General features: G+C 38.4%; 1 protein-coding gene and 1 pseudogene across 1 annotated transcript; one reads left to right on the top strand and one right to left on the bottom strand.

Annotated features, from left to right (window-relative positions):
- The first annotated feature begins 1,865 nt into the window (after nucleotides 1–1,865).
- LOC131322200 (transcription factor MYB30-like) lies at nucleotides 1,866–4,700 on the top strand. The gene is made up of 3 exons (XM_058353436.1): nucleotides 1,866–2,108; nucleotides 2,311–2,440; nucleotides 3,874–4,700. Exons 1-3 carry the CDS (start codon nucleotides 1,976–1,978, stop codon nucleotides 4,379–4,381), a joined length of 771 nt encoding a protein of 256 aa, XP_058209419.1. The 5' UTR covers nucleotides 1,866–1,975; the 3' UTR covers nucleotides 4,382–4,700.
- Nucleotides 4,701–11,249: 6,549 nt separating this feature from the next.
- Nucleotides 11,250–17,875, bottom strand: LOC131322196 (malate dehydrogenase-like; annotated as a pseudogene).
- Between the last annotated feature and the right edge of the window lie 216 nt (nucleotides 17,876–18,091).

Below are 18,091 nucleotides of genomic sequence, written 5' to 3'. Positions count from 1 at the left end.
AACATATGATCCCCAAACTTTTGATTTAAGAGAAATATGATCGATATACAATGTGTCAACTTCTTGTTAGATAAAATATACTCCCTCTGTCTCTTTTTAAGTATCAGGTTCATAACTTTAATTTATTAAAAAAATATCATCATTACACATTGCACATTAACTTTTACCTCTATTTTTTCTACTCACCCTTTATGGAGATATCATCATTATACTTTTACTCACAAACTTTTTAAAATGAAATCTACTTTTAGGGGCAAAATGAAAAATGTACTAACTTTTACCTACTAACTTTTCAAAATGGACACTTAATAAGGGACAATCCAAAATAGAATACTAGACTTTAAAAAGGGGACGGAGGGAGTATATGTTAATATCCGATCAATATAATTATTAATACACTTGATATATATTCTCAAAGAAAATAAATGGATATCAAAGTAAGCTCCAAAATTTAATATTCGCTTTTTTGATTCGCAAAATGAAAGTGCAAGTATGGTATATCATTACCTCTGTTAGGGAGTACTATTACGTACCTTGTCATACTCCACCATTGTCATACAGACCCACAAATTTCACTAGTGGGGCACCTATTATTTACACTTAAATGAAATTTACAATCAAGCACAACTATATCGATTTACCAAAAAAAGAAGAAGCACAACTATATCAAACTAGACTTAACATTCATCATTATGCAAAACGGTTTATATAATATATATGGTTTCAAAATTACCAGTGCTATGCTTTCAATTTCATAACCATAACCACAAAACTTAAGTATTCATCGCTAGATTATTTCGTTGCTATCCTTGTCACAATCAATCCTCCTGGCTAATTTTCATATTTTGAAACTGCAGCATGATGGTCGGTCTTATTAATTTCAACTCCATAAAAAATTAACTCTCTTTCTCTCCGTATATCATCAAATTGTAATTTAATCAATGATCACTCTTTCTGCTACGCAAGTAACACAATTGATTCATGAGTACTTAAGGTTGCAAATACCCTCTCGACCGTATGAGTTGCAAGTGTAAAGTTAATGCCGAAGTCGAGAGCAATTACACCAAAGGATCCAAATATGTATATAGTTAATTTCCCTCTTTCGTCTCCAACATTTTTCTTGAAATTAGAAACAGAGAACAGAGATGGGCGACCCACGGTGCGAAGCAAACCCATCACTAGCGATCGAAAATTTCTAGAATGCCGACTTTTGGATTCTGCGTTCTAAGCCTCTGCCCTCACAAAATGTAATGTGTGTAGTTTTGATTTGGCCACTCCTACTTTGTCTAATGCCAAACTTAACCAAAAAATGGAATTTGTATGCCCTAAGGTGACCCACCTTTGCTGATTAAAAAAAAAAAGGTGACCCACCTTTTCCACCATTATTTGTGGGACATCACAGTATGTATGTCTCGACCGAAACAAGAGTCTCATTATGCATGTCACTCATGTGGATGGTGTTACCAACCCTATTGGTAAATTAAATAATCACCATCTCTATGTAGGGCACTAATTTAACCGTTCATGTCGGCAATTAACAGATCGGATTTTAATTGAGTAATGAAGGGTTCAAACTTGTATGTACTCATATTAGATCCGAATCGTAAATCCGTACCAGAATGAACGGACGGATCAACCGCTCTGCATTTGCTCGGCAACATCCCGGAAGTTCGGGTTCCCACAGTTGAATCAACCCCTTCATTGGTAAATTTTAAATATTCAGTCATGTCAGAGAGAGAGAGAGAGAGAGAGAGAGAGAGAGAGAGAGAGAGAGAGAGAGAGAGACTTTTTCCTTGAAATTTCCAGCTATAACTATTTTGAAAACCGATGCCGTACGTCCGTGGATTATTTCGAGTTGCCAAACAGTATCTTGTTCTCGAGGATAAATAGCCCACAAATAGCCCACCGTTGCCCCTTCAAAAACACTTGGGCGCAGAGAGAGAGAGAGAGAGAGAGAGAGAGAGAGAGAATTAAGATGGGAAGAGCTCCTTGCTGTGAGAAGATGGGATTAAAAAAGGGGCCATGGACACATGAAGAAGATCAAATTTTGATCTCTTATATTCACAAAAACGGCCATTCCAACTGGCGAGTTCTTCCTAAGCAAGCTGGTATGTACTAAATTGTATATATGATTCATGAACATGTCCAACCAATTTTTTCATTAACCAAAGCAAATCACACTTATGTTTCATCTTCCGATCTTTTACCATTTACGAAATTTTTGTTTAACGTTCTAAAAATTGAAAGCATCTTTAAGACTCTCTCTCTCTCTCAAAGTATGATTTTGATGGTGGTATGGTTTCAATATAGGTCTATTAAGGTGCGGAAAAAGTTGCAGACTCCGTTGGACTAATTACTTACGACCAGATATTAAGAGAGGGAATTTCACTAAAGAAGAGGAGGAGACAATCATCAAGTTGCATGGAACGCTTGGGAATAGGTGTGTTTACTTACACAATTAATTAACCAAAAGTCTAGGCCTACCGCTCCTTTCCACCTCTCCTTCACTGCACTAATTTCTCCGTCCAAAAGTATTTTGAACGGTCCAAATTTTAAAAGACTCTTCTATGTAAGAGTTTTTTTAAAACCCAAATCATTGATTTCCGAGACGGACGGTGAGATTGGAGGGAACATTGCTCCGGCATGTTTTTTAATTTGAGAAAATTTATTAACTACTTCACCTGACATGTAGAAGCATGATAATTTTTTATGCTTGATTCTGCTTTGGATTCCCCCGGATGATGCAACTTGCACAGTTAGGTCGATGGGGTACTACAATAATTGAATTCCATGATCAAATTACTCTGCAGATAAAAATATTGTAGTCCTAAATTAGGCTCAAGAATAAGCCAATTTTTTTGTCACCTGATCGTAAACGCCTATGATAATTGTGGCAAGAAAGGGATTTTTTGCTTCAGAATATGCGAAATAGACGCATCCCGGGTAAGGTCATTGGACTCGCCGCAGCCATTTTTTCTGCAAGTCGTCTTGAGGCTTTCAAACGCATCCAAGCAATTGGTATGGGGTTCTCAAGGGCCCGTGCCCAACCAAGGCCGTGCATTTTGTTAATTCATCATGCGCGGCCGGGTGCATCTAACCAAAAAAGCCTTTCTTCTTGCAATCTTTTTTCGAAGATTTAAAGGGTCCTTTGAGCCCCCGGCTATATGTCATAATAGCTTCAAACACTGCTCTGTTTCTGTTCAATCGCAGTTTCTGTTTTGATTCTGCTTTGTCCATTATTGTATTGCTTTCATGCTCATAATGTGACTCTGCTTTCCCCATTGGTTTTTTATTAACAAAAATCTCTCTATCACCTATGCATAACAATTTTTATGGAGAATATTAGACAAGTAGGGCTGAAAAGATTCTCTTTTGTGTCATCTGTAAAATTAAAAGAAAGGCCAATCTAGCCCTAGGGATAGTCGGGTTAGTTGGTGGATTTTGATCCCAACACAATTGCTCAGATTGGATTCTTGAGTCGTGTCGCAAGAAAGTAATTTCTTGTCGCGGCATGGATGGAGCCGCCTTTGATCGGACGGGAGAGGAAACTAGTTAAGGTGCGTAAGCAGGTCCGAGCACCCCTGACCGTTAAAGGAAATAAAAGAGGGCAATCTTAGACATCAAAGGTCCTCACATCTCTATGCATAGCTCAAATCTCCTTGGGATATTGTGCACTTTAATAATCATGATTGCATAAACTACTAAGAGATAAAGACAGGCTTTCTTGTTGCCCATTTCAATTAAAAATGCCCATTTCAATTAAAAATAGAAACTTTTTTTTTTTTTTGTTTTTTTTGGCGAGGCAATTAAATAAATACTGAACGCCAAACTCATGCGAATATCTTAATACGAATGTTTTTGTCCGATTTTCAGATGGTCTACAATCGCAGCGAGATTACCGGGTCGAACCGACAATGAGATAAAAAACGTGTGGCACACCCACTTGAAGAAAAGGCTCGAAAACTATCAGAGATCCTGCAAATTGGATTCCAATGGTTCGAGTCATGAATCCAAAGCAACGGATTTTAGTACATGCCTTAATCCAAATCCGGGAATCGAGAGCATCAAGTATGAACCGGCTTCTCCCCAGGACTCTTCTAGTGAATTCTCATCGGTGACAGACCAAATTGGATTGCCGAACAACACGGTTTTTAAGTACAACGATCAAATATACGGCTCAGAAACGCTTCCTCACATCGATGACAGCTTTTGGTCCGAAGAATTATCAGCCAAGAATTCCATTTCCACCGACGACTTGGGATTCGGATTTCAACTATCTCCGGCAAAAACTTTGATTAACACGACGACGGACGATGGCATGGACTTTTGGTACAACCTTCTGGTCAAAGCTAGTGGTCTACCTGAATTACCAGAATTTTGAACACCGTTTTATTAATTAGCATTATATTTTCATATTCGTGTCACTAGAAAATTTGGAATTTTGGGGGCAAATTTTTTTTTTTTGGGACGCAAAATTCCAAATGTGACAGTTTTTTCCAAGTCCAAAAGCAAGGGTCATTTCGTCAATGAAATAAAAAGCAAGTCTTCGGTAGTGGCAAAAGATTGTAGTACAAGGTTAAGTGGTTAGTGAGTTGAAGGCCAAAAGGGGAATCAAAATTTGACTTGACAATTGTTTTGTAAACAATATTAGAGGGTTTAGTGTGGCTTTTTGAGTATTTTATGATGAAAAGACCAAATTTTTATGTCTTTCTCCTGAACACAGTCTCTTGTATGATTAATTATTGTATATTATTAGTACAAGTATTTTGATGAGGGTTGCTTTATGTTAGTATTTTTTATAACTCAGTTGTCCAGATCAGCTTACACGCACCTCGACTAATCTTGAGGGTCCAATCCCAACATTCACTTACGGGAAATCCAATTAAAGCCAAAGTAAAGCTTTGTATGGATTGACCCCAAATGAATTGACAGCACATGAGAAATTTCTTGCCTCATATCTTAAGAGTAAATAGGAAGCAAACTTTTATGTTTCAGGCCTTAATCACTAAGCCAACCCTTGAGATTGTGTTTTCATTAGTGTTATTGAAGTTCTACTATTCAAGAGACAAATCTTACGGGTCGATCGGTGCGTTTGCAATAAAATCGATACGTATCTTTAACTATATTTTATGTTTAAAAAAAAAAGACAATTACGGTGCGCTGCGTGCAATGCATATCTTATGATTCAATACGTTTTGAAATAATATCGATACGTCAATAAAATATATTCGTGCAATGAAAACACGAATCAGGATGCGAACGTACACAATTTTTATTAGTAACATCTTCCGTCACTGATGGTGAAAAAGTTGTACTATCAACAATTTTATAATATCTAATCGATTTTGTGCTTTGTTAATTATACTCATGTTCGTATCTCACATGCGATACATACTCCGGGCTGCAATTTTTTTTGAACAGCGAAGAAAGTTTTCGTTAACTGTAAAGATGCAAAGATGAAAACAGTATAGTCGGAAAAGAAATGCATTGATATACAGTCGGAAAAGATATTTCATTTGCTTTGGAAACTGCTTCCAATATAGCTAGTAGTGACGGAACCAGGATTCTGGTCAAAGGGTCAAAGAGAGGCCAACTCAATAGACATATTTTTAACTAAACGTATATTCGTTTACTAAAATGTAAAGACACAATAATTCTATAAAAAGTATGATTAGACGTAGAGATAGGATACATAATACATTGCATATTAATTAGTATCCTTTTTTGCATGTAAATCCTGCCTTCGCGTGTTTGGAACAGAAAAATATTACCAGTAATGAAATTCTAAAGCTACGGCATGGTAAAAAATGAACAATTAAACCTGCCCTAGCAAAGAGATCGGTCATAAATAATTTTCTTGCAATTTTGCAACACATAATTGATTTCGAATTTCCAATCGAGCCCTCTAGTTGATTGAGATTTATTAGCAGTTGCCTAGTTGAGTGAGTTATGCAGAATTACCCTCTCACCCTCTACTAAAAAAAAACCAGGTTCTTGGCCAACTTCCCCGTGGACTAGGGGCCAAGCTCAGGTTCCAAAGGATCGGTGAGGCTTTCAAGCCTGTGTCACGGGCTGGCTTCCCACATCGGGAATTTTGGATTTGTGTATGTGTTAAAAGTGTCCTCTTGCCCCTTACTAGTCCATGATTACCTAGTTGAATATTTTAAGTGAAATTACCCTCTTACCTTGTACTCAATTATGAGAGGTAAATCATATCTAAAGGAAACAATCTACCTTTCAAAATGAGCAATCCGTTCATGGGCTGCTAAAAAGAAGCAGAAATGATATTGGTACCGACCCCGTCGGTACCGAAATCGTAGGGACGGCCGCACCGGGCCGTCTCCGGCCACCGGACGGCCGATCCGAGCCGTCCAAAAATTCTAAAAAAAAAAAACGAGGGGGATTGCGCTGGAATTAATGGCATCCGAGGTGTGTAAGGTGCTTGATCCGAGCACCATTTTTTCGTGTATATATGTATATTCGCTGGAATATACATATATACACGAAAAAATGGTGCTCGGATCAAGCACCTTACACACCTCGGATACTGTTGATTCCCGCGTAAGCCCCCTTCTTTTTGTTTTTTAGAATTTTTGGACGGCTCGGATCGGCCGTCCGGTGGCCAGAGACCGCCCGGCGCGGCCGTCCCAACGATTTCGATACCGACGGGATCGGTACCTGTAGCATCACTCAAAAAGAAGAAAATAGGGAGGAGGAAAAAAGGGTGCTTACCATATTTAATACTGTACTATTTGGAAAGTGATCTCCTTTAACTATGCTTTTTCTCACAAAGTAAACAAGACTAGAAAAGGCAGAATTTGCTGGGAAAAATCAAATTTCTTCTTAATTAAATTAATTTAATTGTGAACGGGAAGTTTCTAATTTTCCAACTTTTTCAGCCACCTCGTGCGTTAGCTTCTCATAGAGACTAACGGTTATGCTGACAACTGCTCTGCTGGGTGTTGAGTAAGCTATGCAATTATGGATTTAATACACTTTTTCACCTTCATCTATTGATACTACAATCTAAACGCCAATGAGTAAGTATACGTAGGAGTTTACTCCATCTTAGGCCTCAGTCTCGAAATCTAATTTTTGTGAGTCTAGCTTATGTGAGATTTTTTCCTGACTTTAACCGAACCCTGATAGTTGACGGTGCGACTAATCCCCTAGAATTGAGCATAAATTGACCTGAACATTTGGAGTTATTTTGAAAAAAAAAAAATGATATGTATACTCTTTCATGCATTCACATATGCTTTTCACATATCCTACGCACTTTTTAAACTTCAATTACTCATCATTGAACCTACCCACTTTTTAAACTTCAACTACTCATCATTGAACTTATCCATGGAGTGACAACAAAGTGGTAGGCGCCTCATACTTCTTGTACCAAGTGATGGTTCAAAACTCACCAGCGCATCCCCATCCCCTTCCCCCTAGATTAGTAGTAGAATAGGATTTGCATTGTTCAAATGAAAGGGGAAAAAAAAAAACACACTTATCCATTGAACTGACTACTTGTGTAGAAATACTTTTACCAGCTCAAGTCTTTACTTGGAAACCAAGTAGAAATGCACCGTATGTGTTCCTTTGAACTTTCTTCTGAATTTTCTTGGTCATTGTTGTACATCTTTCTCCCCATTTCCATCTCAGTTACTCCCAAATTTCCAACGCCCTTTATAACCCTTGTCCCCAGCGACAAGTCAGTGCCTGAAGCTTTCTGTCTCTTTCATCTAGTGTATGTTCGTTTTTCCCTGGCGGCTACAACGTTTCTTCCAAGTCACTTGGTTGTCTTAATTTTTAACCCAGTCAATTCTCTATCATAAACTAGGAAGTGGAAAAGGAACCCTCTCAGGCTAGACCAGAGGCTTGTGATCGCAAGATATTTTGGTTCAACTATAAGCCCAGACTTCTTGTATTCAAACCCTGCTGGTAGCCCTGTCTAATTACCTGATGAACAAATCTTGCACGCGATATAAACTCAACGAAGCAAGAACCGAATCTGATGGACTGGCAATCGGATTGATCAAATTCCCTTGCTTCAGTAGGCAAATGAATACCCATAACCAATAGTTGGAAACCACTAGGGGTAAGGCTTGGTGAAAACTTGAGACTAAGGAGTTTGATCCATTCTAAGGTCTCAGGTTCAATTACCATTGCTAGTAACTATTAAGACCATCTCACCCAAAACAACAACTAGTTGGATTGTCAGATCCCACATTGCCCAATTTGGGAATGATGAATTGGTATATAAGGGACACTACAAGAAATTTGGGATTCCCAACAGTATTTTTAGTAATGCTTGGAAAAACCGACAAAAACCGTCGGTATAGATGGTGTATAGTAATGGTTTGCAAAACGTTACTAAAAACAGGACTATAGCGACGGTTTTCATGCAACCGTTAGTAGATTACAAGACCACAGTGATAATTTTTAATAATTGTTACTAAGAACTAGACTATAGCGACGGTTACCAGTAACCAATATAAACCGGACAATAGCGACGGTTTTCATTAACCGTTAGTAGATTTTTACACCGCCAAAACTAATTTTCTTTCATGCGATCTGTTTTCCAAACCCGAACTACTGATTGAGACGGTTGACTTTTTTTCCATGTTGATTAAATAATTCTCATAAAAATTTGACTCAATTGGATTTAGAAAGCTTCTTTATCGAGGCACAATTTCATTAACAAAATGAGTTTTTTTATCCAATCAAGTGTGTAGTGATACCCGATTAACTTCATTTTTGGTACGAATGAAGTACTCATTAATATGTAAAAGATAGACAGTTTCAATCGGAAAAAAAATGACTGAGGTGTGGGTCGGGTTTTACAATCTAATACTTTAATGCTCGGGATGCATCAAATGTGCTCCGATCAAGCGGTCGCCAATATCTGACGATCTTCGATGTTGGTGATAGTGACGAAATTAGTGAGACGCGAAATCCCAACGGTTTAGATTGACGATTGTAAAAATTGAGTTTGTAATTACATATAAAATATATACATTCAATGTAATTCATAACAAACTACGTCTTGTGTTATATTTAAACATACAGTAGCAACTCAACCACAACACAACCGTGATGATCGAGACCATTGATTTTGTTTTCCTTATTGATTAAACCATTCTTGTAAAAATTTGGCTTGATCGAGTTTAGAAAACTTCTTTATTGAGACAAAAATTTCATTAATAAAATAAAATTTTATGCCCGATCAAGTGCGTAGCAATACCCGATTAATTTCATTCTTGGTACGAAGGATGTACTCTTTACTATGTAAAAAATAGACGGTTCCAATCGGGGAAAAAAAAAGTTATTAGTAGGTGTTTGTATAGTATAAAAACAATTTAAAAAATTAGATTAAGAAAAATCTGATTAGTATAGTATAAATATTAGTAGGTGCTTCATTTTACACGCACGCGCACACAAGAATGCGAGGTACTGGGTTCGATTCCCAGGAGGAGCAAAATTTGTTGCCACGTACGTGCCATGCGGGCAACATGTGGGTGCCACGTCAACAACACATGGAGGACACATGGCCATTATGTCCCACAATGGTGATTTTTTTTTATTTTAAAAATGTCTTTAGCAACGATTATAAGCGTCACACGTGGGTGCCATGTCAGCGCCACACGGGCGACATGTGGGTGCCACGTCAACAACACATGGAGGACACGTGGCCATTATGTCCCACAATGGTGATTTTTTTTTTTTAAAAATATTGTCTTTAGCAACGGTTATAAGCATCGCTAAAGAAACCGTTACTAAAAAAACCGTCGCTATACCTCTACGGTGATGGATATCTAGCAATGGTTTGGCCAACGGTTGGTGAACCGTTGGTATAACCTTTAGCGATGCTTTTTGTGTTCTGTCATGACGCTTTGACAGTTGCTAGATTCCGATTTTCTTGTAGTGGGACCACGAGCAACAACTGTATAACTTGAAGGTAACCTTTTAAGCTACGTGGTTAGGCTAAGAGTTAAGCAAATCAGCTGGAACGGGTCATGACATGGATGTTCAGTAAAATGTCTTAGCTCTTCTATTGTTGTTTTTCTTTTATAAATCAAACTACTTGGACCATCTCACGCTTACCTCAATTAATTCATGGTGACTAATGGCGCATCTAACGCAGGATCTAAGCCCATATAAGCTGGCCTAATAGGAATTAATAGAACCTAGGAAGTTTCGAACCTGAGACTTAAGAGATGGCAAACTTCAAGTCTGAGGCCTTGACCACCAAGCCAACCCCTTGGGATTAGCTCCTCTATCATTCTATCCTTCACCATCTCTCTGTCTTCGTTTCCAACAAGCACTTAACAATCTTAAGTTGCCCCTACTCATAGCTACTCTAGTACAGATATCTAGTTGATTCATGGTTAAATGGTTATGCAAGGTCAAATAACTGAGTTCTCCCTACACAATTAGCCCCTTTTCTATCAATGTACTCCGACCATAATGCAGCAAGGGCTTCAAAAGCTACAGGTAGTACCATAAACCTCCTTTTCCCCCTAATTGTTAGTCCACCTTCTGGAAGATTCAAGTGTAAATTAATATAGTCTTCCAAAAGAATCCTAGATAATTCCTAGCATTGGAAGTTTTACGTGCAAAGCATATGGTTTTCCAAAACTATCCTTCATAACTCGCCAGGACTGTACCCTTTGGGGTTTGAATAAAGGTGCAACAAGGGAAATACATGTCTTCCGATTTAAATTCAAGTGCAATCGTTAGATGACTACTTAAAAATACAAGAGATTGATGGAGTATTAAGAGAAAAGTGACATGCAGAAAGTGCTTGTTACCTAGTTGGTCACCATCTAGTAAGGGAGGCCTCAGCTTTTCGAGGTAAACACGCAGAGACAGTAACAAGCAAGCATAGCAAATAGAATGGTTTGCCTACCGAAATCTCCTCATAAAGAGAGCAAAAACTCAGCCAACCCACAAGTACGAAAGTATTCGTCTGTTTAGGAGGCCGAAACACTGTTTCTAACTACCCCCCAGAAGAATCGCTCAACACCAACCGACCTTATCCAACCTTCGAGCACATTTCTCGCATCTACGCAACTCCGGCAAAGTAAGAAATGAAACAAGCATTTCAATTTTTGAAGACAAGTGACATTTCTAAAAGGAAAGCATATCTGCACATGACAAATGATATAGCAGTATCGACCAAAAAAAAGAACTGCATATTTTCACGCCTAAACCACATATATCATGGCACCCTTATCTGGAAAATAAGAAAATTCCAGCAAAAACTTAATCTCGTATATTTACCCATCCAGGATTTCTTCTATCCTCCACAAGAGTTCAAAATTCATGTATTATCATGTAAATAACAAGTGTGAAAGAGCTGAACAAGCAGCTTCTCAATCATTACGCATCCCTTGTAAATCCAACCAACTTCCATTAAAACAAAGATCATGGAAGTACTTACTGCAGCAATATAAAGGGGAAGAGGGAATTCAAGTGAGGCAGGAATAGGCCAGAGCCTTTTCCTCAGTGAGCTCTTCAGCTGTCAAGTCCAACTTTTTCCTTGAAAGATCATCAATTGAGAGACCTAAAACATGGAAAGGAAAGCAGAACAGTTGCTAAGCAGTCATCCATCATATCGGGAACTGTTGAGTAACACGTAAAAGACAAGAAAAATGCCATTCACCCTAATTTTACCAAAGAGCAACTATCAAAGCAATTAAAGAACTAGTGAAATGTAGGACAAATTCATATAACCAACCATTGAATAATAGGAAGACAATACTCCTGGCCAAAAAACTACATGCCATTTCGATCTAAATAATGAAAGGAAATCTAAATGCCAAAGATGGACTATAAGGAATATACCACAATCATTGCTGGATGCTACAATATTTGAAGATTGATCAACATAGAAAGTTGATGATAAAAATTCTAATGCTATGACTCAGTATCAAATGATAATTAGCCATGCTCTTACCTTGAAAAATTGTCCATTGTCCATTGCAACAAGTAAAAGGGAAAGAATAAATTAGCCCAGCCGGCACATTGTACGACCCATCTGAGTACACACCCATAGACACCCAAGTTCCCTACAATGTTGATGCAAAAGAAAAGATAAATTGGGGATGGTTTACGGTAAATATACCAATGACTATACAGCAGGACAGAATGTGAGGGTTGATTTTCGCTCGTATAAAACGAAAGAACAAGACTGACCTCTGGAGTCCCAAGGACCCAATCGCGTATGTGGTCACAGGCAGAGCTAGCAGCAGACAATGCACTAGAGAGCTTTCTAGCCTTGATAATGGCGGCTCCACGCTGTTGGACTGTAGCTATGAATTCACCATGCAACCTACGCAAGGATATTAAAATTCGTTGGTGAAAAGTACATAACTTATGACACAAATATGCGAGTACAAAAGTACGATATGAATACAATTCATACCATTCATCATTCGCAACAAGCTCACGGACAGGCTTATCGCCAGCTGGTGTCTTCACAGTTGCATGGTTGACATCAGGATACCGAGTTGAGGAATGATTTCCCCAAATAATAACATTTTTCACATCCGATACTGGTACATTCAATCTCTCTGAGATTTGACCAAGGGCCCTGTTATGGTCCAACCTTGTCAAACAACTAATGTTTTTCTCAGGAATTGATGGTGCAAATTCCTTTAGGATCAATGCATTGGTGTTGGCAGGATTAGCAACAACCAAAACCTGGAAGAATAAAAAAGATCAAGTTTAGTCATTTCCTTCACGCATCTGAAATGTGATGCAATTCATTCTGCTATGAGATGAGTACGAGCCAATCTCTGGTTGATAGCCCAACAGATCAATAAAAACAACTACAACATATGCAAAGCAAGTATGATACAAGAAGAATTTGATAATTTCGAAGAAAGGTTAAGGGAGAAAATTATGCAGGAAATTACTGAGTGTTCTAAAATCTTGTACCACCCAATCCCAGGAAAAAAGAAGCAACAGAAATGAAAATAGGGTAAACAGGCAATTAAGATTGCGGCATGAAAGTGCTCAGCATTCAGATTTGGAGTTCAGCATTATATGTTCAGCATTCAGATTTTTTGGAGTTCTACATTCGTCGTTCCTTTTAATATCTTGGCTAACATTGAAAGCGCTCTAAGAGCATTCTTCTGGACAGGTCCTACTATGAAAACATCTGGGGCAAAGGTTAATTGGAACTCAGTTTGTAAACCTAAGGAAGAAGGAGGCCTTGGGTTCAGAGTTCTTGAGGGTTGGAACAAGGCAGCAATGGTTAAACATATTTGGGCTGTATGTCAAAAATCTGATACGCTCTGGGTTAAGTGGGTGCATACCTATGTAATCAAGAGCTCTTGCTTTTGGATTATGAAGATTCCTCAAAATGGCCGAGCAAAAAAAAAAAGATTCCTCAAAATGCTTCCTGGACTATCAGGAAACCTCTTAAACTCAGAAATTTAGTTCAGCCTTGAATAAAATGTGTTGTGGGCAATGGACAGAACACATTCCTTTGGTGGGACAACTGGCATTCTTTAGGCCCTCTGCACTTGAGGTATGGAGACAGCCTTGGTCATAGTGTGGGAAGGGCTCTAGCTGCTAAGGTCAGTTCTATCATTGAAAAGGGGTGTTACTCAAGATATTATTGCTAATACTCTTACATCTCTTCTACCCAATAAAATTTGCGATGATTCAGTTATTTCAGTCCAATAGACTTTTACACCCTGTGGCTCTTTTACTATCAAGTTTGCTTGGGAGGACATTAGAGTTAAAGCTGCTATTGTGCCTTGGCACAAAGTAATCTAGTGTTTACATTATGGGCCCAGATGGGCAATAATTGATTGGATTGCATTCCTAGGCAGGTTGCCTACTTAAGACAGGCTTCATGCATGGGGAGTTGTCACTGATGATGGGTGTGGTCTGTGTGGATTGGAGCAAGAAACACATGCTGATCTCTTTTTCAGTTGTGAATATTCTGCTAGACTCTGGGCTCACTTTCTCCAAGTAAATGGTATTAGCAGGGCTGGTCTTAGCCTTCAAGATGAGGTAGCTTGGATAGGACAGCATATGGCCCTTTTATCCCACTTATGTGCAATTATTTTCTTCCAAGGGAAGGCGTGGGCAGGTTTTTTGGGCCCAGAAAAAGCTTCCTCGCTGTAAGTTATCCCAAGATTACTATCCCAGGATAGCTTATACTGCCAATCCTACGTGAACCAGTGCGTCGATGGATACTTTGCAAATTCGGCAATTCCCAATGTAGACAAATGATAGGAACTTCAAACTCAGGCTATATAACGATAAAAGGGAAGCATTGACTATATATATCATAGAGAGACTAAATAAAGTTTAGAAGGGGAAAAAGTTGTAGCATTCCAAGACTTCTGATGGGTCCACAGCCGGTTGTTCAAAAATAATCAGCTATTAGATGCCCAGAAATAATTGTTCTGTCGACTCAAAACGGACCTTGCAGTTTGCAGCAGCGTGCTTTTCCAGAGCAGAAGCTTGAGATTTGTAGATAGCAACATTCTTTGACATGACGTCTTTTCTTTCCATACCTTCTTTCCGAGGGAATCCACCAACCATGACAGCAATGTTGACTCCAGTGCAAGCCAGTTGTTGCAACAACACCTGATACGAATATTATATTTGACAGTTAAGACTCACTGTATGTCAGATCATATTTGTCACCTCAGATCTCAGCATATAACATGTACATAAACTACAAAACATATTGTAGGGTACAATAATGCACCATCGAATTCGTGCAGTGAAAAAGGAAGGATCAAGAGTTCCTGCCTTTAAGAAGAGGAAATGCAGCATCCACCAATTCCATTTTCACTCCGTTTAATGCCTCTGTAGCAGATGGAATATCCAGCATGTGAAGGATCACGGACTGGTCTGGACCCAACATCACTCCTCTGGCAATCATGGGAACGAGAGCATATCCAATTTGTCCTGCAAGTACCAACAGCCTGCTCTCAGCATATTGCTTCACAAATTAAGTGTAGCTTTAAGTCCAGCTGACTCATCCTTGTCTTAGGGTCAGTTAAAAAGTTGGGGTTGTCCTTGTGATGAAAAATATTATTTTTCCTGCTAATACTAAGGTACAGCAGCGTTTCTAAAAAAGATTCACCTATTAGATAACTAATCCCACTATTAAAAAAATATATGGTATCTGAAGCTTATTTACTAAACAAACCATAGTTACAAATTAAAACCTTCAGGAAATATTGCACTTGTCATTCAAAGCATAGAATTCAAAGATGGAGAAATTAAGCAAATGGAAAATAATTTGATGCAGGTCCTTAGGCGCTGCGTAGGTCACTTTTATATGACTACCATGCTTGAATTTCAAGTCAGTACTCGCGTACACAATTAAAGCTAATGTGGTGATTCAAAAAAAGGGCAATATAGATTACTCTTCAACAGTAACCAGCACCACTTGCATGTAAAGAACTGAAATCATTTCACTCGGATAAAGAGCACCAATGTCTATAACCATTTGTAAAAGATATAATTGCATTTGTTTTTAAGGTATTACGCTATTAATGACGGTGACAATATACAGGCTTGACGTTGAGCTAAAACACCATTTAAAGCAAAATACGTCCATTCAAACTCAAGGGGGCAGCCGACAATCCCCACATGGCCAACAATCACTGCCTCGAAACACATTAGCTTGAGGTGACTCTGAAACAGCTACACACTAGGTTAACTATAAAAGTTACTTCACTGCAGTCTGCAGATCAATGCGTGAGCATAAGATCCAAAATCTTTTCTCCATGTCAAGGCACATAAGTCAAGAGTTAAGACTACAATGTGTTATACACTCGTTCTTCCAATAAACCAAAAGACAATTAAAGAGGGAAAAACTAAGAGGAACAGCGAAAACGCATTCTAGGCCAAAAAGAACAAATCACTTAAGATTAGACAACATAACAAAAACCATGCAAGCAAAAATACAAAATAGTACAGATTCAATATTCTCAGCTAAGCTTCTTGGTCCTTGAAGTTGGAAATGGGGTGCAATTTCAACTAGCACATATTGCCCACTGTCTATCCCTAACACCTTCAAACGCCGAGGCTGAATTTAAATGTCCGACGCGCGTTCGGAAACAAAAGATATGGAATTTTACTTCATTATATCAAATAAAGAAAATCAAGTGCAATCTTTTTCCTGTGTTGCCTCCCACACCCACACGAATCCAAGCTTCAACCACAAGGTCCACAACATACATGTAATCCACTAATGTCTAGTCTCAAAGGATGAAAAATAAGAGAATCTACCAAATCACCCGATAAAAGCCAGTAAGTGAAACAAAGCATAATACGATCCACTCTAATTTTCGGCTTAAATGACCTCCGATTTTACAACATCATCAAACTAGTTCCAGACCAGTACTACAAGATCAGAACAACGCACCAAACCATCAACCATCTGATTGATTAACATTTCAACGACATGGGGACACTCTGAAATATTCGAAGTGCTTAGTATATTCCTTTTATTTTCTAGGGTAAATGGGGTTTTCACAGTGCAGTAGGCAATTTCATGCATTATAAAGGAGTCATCATGGTAAATTTAAAACTAGAAAGCATGTTTGCTTGGTGGAAGTCCAACTAAACACGTTGGAACTTTACATATTTAGAAGTGAGTCCAAATAACATAGAATCAGACATATCCCATTTCCCAAACCAAGTTCAGGACTGACAATCTTCGAAAAAGACAGTAACATACCCACTATATAATCACCAAATGCCAAACCATAAAACCCAAGACAAGGCTATATACAAAACCTAGAGTGTTTGAGTAAGCCAAAAACTCAAATCTACCCAAGATCCTTTCCTTGAACCCATACGTGTTTTCGTGGTTCTTACTATAACTCAATTTTTGGGAAACATATTTGCGGAATTATTCCTTTTTTTCAAAAGAAATTAGGTATATGTAAGCAAATAGCAACCATGTCATGGTTACAAGAGTCTATCCATCCACCGCATATAGGCTATAAGGGCATGGGCATAATAAGTCGAGGTAAAGTTGGGACCTTTTGTTTTTTATAACTCAGGTGTCTAGCAAACTTATTCGCACCTCCACTAATCTTGCAAGCCCAGTCACACCGCCCACTTGCTGGAAACCCAATTAAATTTGGAGCATAAATCCGAATGGACTGGTCCCAAACTAAATGATAACACCTGGGAGGTTTCGAACTTAACCTTAGGAGGAAGCACCAAGCCAACCCCTTAGGGTAAGAGTTGAGGACTTTTTCTCGTTCTTTTTTTTTCCTGGTAGTCGAGCCAATTCGAACACGGACTAATTTTTAAATGAACAAATAAAAAAGAAATACAGTTTGACAGGAAATAGATATATCCATTTAACTGTAACTTATATTTATGAAATAAGAAAACATGAAAAAAAAAAAAAAGAAGAAGAAGCTAACTTTTGGCCGATTCCATCATAGTGCTGGAATCGGATTGCACGCCCAATGTAGGATTAAAAGGCAGACATGGGTCTATCATCTATGTGCATGCACGTGTCCATGATCAATCTGTTGTCATGAAGGACGTAATTGAAACCTAATTCCGTGTGTCTCGAGTCAAATCGGTATAATGGCGGCGAGAATATGAGGTTTTAATAGTGTGATTAAAACAAGAAGTGAGTGGAAATAAAAATAAAAATAAAACAGATCTGAAGATCATATGAGTGAGATTTCAGCAACGTAAAAAAATTGCACCTGCAGCACCGGTGACTAGAACGCGGACTGGTTCTTTCGCCATAGCAGAGAGAGAGAGAGAGAGAGAGAGAGAGAGAGAGATCAAACGGAGTGAAGTTGAACAGGATTCACAACAGATGAGATGAGTCTTCGATGAGAGAGTGAGAAAGTAAAACGTTGTCGTATTGAGTCTTGAGAGTAAGGCTCTGTTTGTAACCCATGGAAAAGAAAGGGAAGTTAAAAAAAATTGGTGCTTCTAAATACAACTGCGAATTTACTACATGTAGCCAATTCATAATAGGAAATTTTTGAATTCCCCTTTATGAATTGGCTACATGTAGTAAATTCACAGTTGTATTTAGCCGGACCCAAAAAAATTTACCCCGATTGTTTAGTTGACA

Source organism: Rhododendron vialii, chromosome 4a (genome assembly GCF_030253575.1).
Source record: "Rhododendron vialii isolate Sample 1 chromosome 4a, ASM3025357v1".
Lineage (NCBI taxonomy): Eukaryota > Viridiplantae > Streptophyta > Magnoliopsida > Ericales > Ericaceae > Rhododendron > Rhododendron vialii.
The sequence above is the reverse complement of the archived record's forward strand: the minus strand, read 5'-3'. Positions and strand labels throughout refer to the sequence as shown.

What these genes read in the sequence shown, in the direction of transcription:
- LOC131322200 (XM_058353436.1), top strand. Translation starts at nt 1,976, where the DNA reads ATGGGAAGAGCTCCTTGCTGTGAGAAGATGGGATTAAAAAAGGGGCCA. An exon ending in AGTTCTTCCTAAGCAAGCTG is followed by an intron (nt 2,109 to 2,310) that starts GTATGTACTAAA and finishes GTTTCAATATAG; the next exon opens with GTCTATTAAGGTGCGGAAAA. An exon ending in CATGGAACGCTTGGGAATAG is followed by an intron (nt 2,441 to 3,873) that starts GTGTGTTTACTT and finishes TCCGATTTTCAG; the next exon opens with ATGGTCTACAATCGCAGCGA.